The sequence below is a fragment of the Poecilia formosa genome, unplaced genomic scaffold, assembly GCF_000485575.1.
Source record: "Poecilia formosa unplaced genomic scaffold, Poecilia_formosa-5.1.2 Scaffold14, whole genome shotgun sequence".
NCBI classification, from domain to species: Eukaryota; Metazoa; Chordata; class Actinopteri; order Cyprinodontiformes; family Poeciliidae; genus Poecilia; species Poecilia formosa.
The window spans coordinates 3,386,486-3,390,996 of record NW_006799953.1 but is presented as its reverse complement, the minus strand read 5'-3'; the positions used below and the strand labels follow the sequence as shown (position 1 = coordinate 3,390,996).

Below are 4,511 nucleotides of genomic sequence, written 5' to 3'. Positions count from 1 at the left end.
GTTTGCTTTTTATGACTTTTGGGGTTATTTAGCAATTTAGAGCTTTTACTCAAAGGTGCAAATCCACCCATTATGTCACAAGTAAATAGATGAACAAAATATCTGCACATGACAGCTAAGAAAAGGCTCATATTTGTGTTTTGAAAGGTCTCTTTTTGTTTGGCTGTGTCAGCTCTGGTTGCTATGAAAAGAGGCTGTGTGGCGGAGTCTAAAAGGAGCTCATTCTCCGCTTGCTAATCAAGCTCATCTCCTATTCACTCTTTTTTTTTGCGCTCTCTTTTTCTCACAAGCCTACTGTGCCTTCCCTAAAGTATTCAGAACCAGTGAAATTCTCCACACTTTGCCACGATACAATCACGCACTTCCATGTGGGAGATAGAAGCACGGATGGCTGTAATTTTCTAAATCCTAAAATGTGTGGCAGCCATTTTTTTTCATTTTCAGCCTCCATGCACTCGATACTTTACAAAACCACTTTTCATCGCAACCGCAGCTGCAAGTATTTTTGGCGTATGTCTCTATGAGCTAGACTAAAATGGCAGGCTTCTGATTTTCTCGTTTGGTTTTAGGTTTAGACTTTGACTAGGCCATTTTAGCACATTGATGTGGGTGGATTGTAACCATCCATTTTAAGCTCCAAACATCTTCCTATCAACAAACCAGCTTCTTTATCTCTGCTAAAGAATAGCATCCCCACAGGATCTACTGTTGCTGCCTAGTTTTGTAAGAAACTGAATTTTGTCTATCTATATACTGGTTAACCCCGCCTTCTCAATTTACCCCCGGCCAATCAAACTCCAGCTCTTATCGCAGTTTCTTCTGTAAAAGAGATGGGTTTGAGGTGAGCCCCCCTTAGCACACTCCCAAGATGGCACACCCACAAGGCAACAAGCATTTCACACAAAGGTTCATTTTTACTCTCTAGAATTCAAAACCTTAAAGAAAAACTTGATGCTTCTTAATAGAAAACCATTGTTCTACTCTTTTTCACTCAATGCACCTCTTGCATCAAGTGAAATAAAAAAAAGGAGGAAGTTAGGACTTCATTTATTCCTATTTTTGAGGAATCACTGCAGCTGAAATTAAGAATGTCTTGGTTTTTATTTATATTATATTTATATTTATACTGTTGGTATTTCCTGCCAATTTTATTATTCTCTTATTATTATTATTATTATTTTTTACCAAGCTTAATTTTACTTTTTGTTTAATCACTTACCTATCTTTGGTGTTGTGATTGTCGTGAAGCATTGTGGACAGCTGAAGTTGTTTATGTGCTACGTAAATAAACCTGGACTTGACTTTGTGTTGATCTGTCCCATAAAGTCACATGACAAAATGTGAAACAGCTCAAGACAAAGGATTATTTTAGCAAGGAACTTCTTGGACACAGACACATCTTGTGCAACCAAATGGGAACTGAAAATAAATATCAGTCGTCCCGCGTTGAACTCCATTCACAAGAAATATGTTTTCTTTGACACCTTCTGCTTTTGAGTCAAATTTAAACAACAACAACAACAAAAAAGACCAAGTAAACACATTTTGTCAAATTTTAATTTGGAAATGACAAAAAAAAATATGCAAGCAAAACAAAATGTGCAGGTGCACAAATATACATTCTGGTGGGTTACAATTACATGCATAAACGCTTCAGCTTTAAAGAACTAAGAAGCTGCTGAAAACGACTGCTAAGTTGCGTTGAAATGGAAACTCATGAAGAAAACTCTACGGATCTTTTTTAGGTTCCTCTGTGTTTTCAGTGGAGGAGGAGGAAGGCGGCGGAGGATCTTTGGTGGGCTCCGAGCTGGCGGTCTCCTCTGCCGGCTTTGAAGGAGGAGAGCTTTCCTCTGCTGCCGCAGCCGTACCGGCCTCCTCACTCTTCTGAGTTTCTCCCACCTCCTTCTCGTCTCCCTGTTGCTTAACCTCATCGACCTTCCCTCCGTCCTCCTTGGTGGCGCCGTTTTCGCTCTCCTGAGTCGTTTGACCGTTCTCCGTCAGCAGAAAACAGTTTTCTTTAGCTTCTGGCTGTGACTCGGCTTTGTCCATTCCCATCCAGTACTCGGAGTTGCCGCCTGTCGTCTTGAGGCGTCTTCTCAGCTGGCACACCTTGCATGCAAGTGCCAGGGTAGAAAACAGGAGGACGCCGCAGGCTAAGACCAGCACTGCACAGATTAGCATTATCTTCTTGGCATATTTTTTCTCTATTTGATCAAAAAATGTCCATGACATGGTGGTTGTGGTGGTGGTGGTAGGGGTGGTGGTGGTAGGGGTGCTCAGAGCGGTGGTGGAGGTGATGGTGGTGATGGTGGTAGTGGTCTCGGCTGATGTCATAGAATTTGGAAATTCAGTTATTGATCCATTCTCTGAGATGCCATTAGAGGTGGTCATAGCTGTAGTATTGTTTGACGTTTGTGCTGAACTTTCACACAAAGACCACGGGATACACAGCAACATGGTCAGAATTTCAGCACAACACAGCAGGCCGTTCATGTTGATATCTATAAAAACAAAGGGCAGGAGAGTTCAGGATTCGAATATGTTTCTGATGCAAATGGACGACAGGATGGAGAAACTTACACACGAACGAAGCGTGCCTGAGATATCTGAACACAACGTTAACAACTCCATTGTATTTTTGGCGATAATTATCATCATGTTTACATTGATGAAAGTGGTTTTTTATTTTTATTTTTTCACAAGCTATACAGTAATGTTAATGGAGCAATGTGCATATATGAGCAATTTAACAAAACAATCTGGCTGAAGTTGACACTTGTAGTTTTGCTTTGAAAGAAGACATCGCCATTGGTAAGCGACAGGATTCCACTAGTTTCCTGCCTCTTCAGTATTTACATTAAATAAACTACTGTTTCTTTAATGCAAGTGCTGAGTTTAAGCATTGGGGACCAAAACTGGTTCGATTTTTTATCAAACATTGGGTCTGAAATTGTGAATTGGATTAGAAATCGGCCTCACCGGTCTACAAAGGCGACCATTTTGAAATGTAGAACCACCTGATCTGTCCCCATTGAGCTGCTGCTACAGAATAGATTACTGTCAGCAGTTGCATTAATTGCTTTAGATTTGATTTGATTTTTTATTTTTTTTTCATCTCAGATAACATTAGCTGCTTAGTAGTTACGCAAGCTAGTTCTAAATATGTTCCGCTTGTTGACTAAAGATTTGGTCACAAGGTCTATATAGACAGGAAATCATTAATAGAGTGTTATGTATTGGATGATTCCCCCCCCACCCCACCTTTTGGTTATTTTAAAGCTGAGTTTAAAATAACTCAGCTTTGCCTTGCAGGAAGCTGGGACCTAGTTGACCTTAGTTGTGCCTTTGTTTGGTTGGGTCTCTGGCAGACTGGATGCTTTGTAACCACTAGAGACCGGCATTGCTGCTCTATTGGGAAGCAAAGATAAAGTTAGTGTTGTAAACGGGGAGATGGATCGTTTACTTATTACTTGTTGAGGGATCCATCTTATAGCTGCGACCCAACTCTGATAAGTCAACCTCATCGTGAACCAGTCCGTATTTAATCCAAGACTTTACTGCAGATTTGGTTGTTTTTTGACCCAGATGTGAACTGCAAGTCAAAGATAATTTGAGCGAGTTGTGATTTTATTCCACTTAAAATTCTCTTTATTTTCCTCCTATTTCTAACTTTTTTCTATGGTTTATTGGTGTCGTTCAGACAAGCCTGACAAGAAGGAGGGCAGAAGACATGAAGTAAAGTCAACCTAAGGGCCCACTGAGCTACGTGTCGCTCATTTCGGACAATTGAATTTTCTAAAATTAATAAATAAATAAATAATCTAGTTTTTAGAGACAAATGAAGGACAAAACAATCTGAACAAATTTGCTACATGGTTTACAAAATGGCCAACCATAATGCACAATACAATATACAGCTTGCCTCACTTAAAAAAAGCACCTGACCTCAGTTTTTTAGGCTCACCCAAAATAACGAAAACCATGAACAAAAACCCATATATTTGCTAAATCTGTTTCAAATTATACTTTGTTTTTTTTTCTTCTTCATTTTAATAATGCTTTGATAAAGGACTGCTGCATAAGCTATATAAATCCCTTGATACCTGAGTTGCCCGTAAAACAGTAAGGTCATGCCTAAACAGTTTCTCACCTGAAATAGAAGATAATAAAGAAATTAAAACAATAAGCCCATCACTTACATTGTTTGTTTTGCCAAGAAGAGCAGGAGCTTGTGTGAACAGATGGGAGCCACGGATGAGTAAAGTCCAGTGTTGTACAGGAACCGAGACGCAGTGAAGTCAGTTCAAATCAACTGTGCTCTTCTTGCTGTCTCGACTTCTCTTCTTCCTCTTAGGACTATATTAAGAAGAGGAAGTGGTGATGGGTATTCGGTTTAGTGGAGTGGCCGAAGGAAACCGTGCTCTCACTCACTGTTTAGATTTGTTTTCTCTCAATTTCACCTCAAGTTATGGAATCCTCAAACACACTTGCAACATTTTTTTTTCCCCAAT

General features: G+C 39.8%; 1 protein-coding gene across 1 annotated transcript; it reads right to left on the bottom strand.

The window, feature by feature from the left end:
- Nucleotides 1-1,539: 1,539 nt before the first annotated feature.
- LOC103133940 (uncharacterized) lies at nucleotides 1,540-4,494 on the bottom strand. The gene is made up of 2 exons (XM_007545933.2): nucleotides 4,200-4,494; nucleotides 1,540-2,501 (listed from the first exon to the last, which is right to left on the bottom strand). The coding sequence occupies exon 2, from the start codon at nucleotides 2,491-2,493 to the stop codon at nucleotides 1,729-1,731; it is 765 nt and encodes a 254-aa protein (XP_007545995.1). The 5' UTR covers nucleotides 2,494-2,501; nucleotides 4,200-4,494; the 3' UTR covers nucleotides 1,540-1,728.
- Between the last annotated feature and the right edge of the window lie 17 nt (nucleotides 4,495-4,511).

Excerpts from the sequence above, each read along its gene's own strand:
- LOC103133940 (XM_007545933.2), bottom strand. The coding sequence starts at position 2,493 with ATGAACGGCCTGCTGTGTTGTGCTGAAATTCTGACCATGTTGCTGTGT.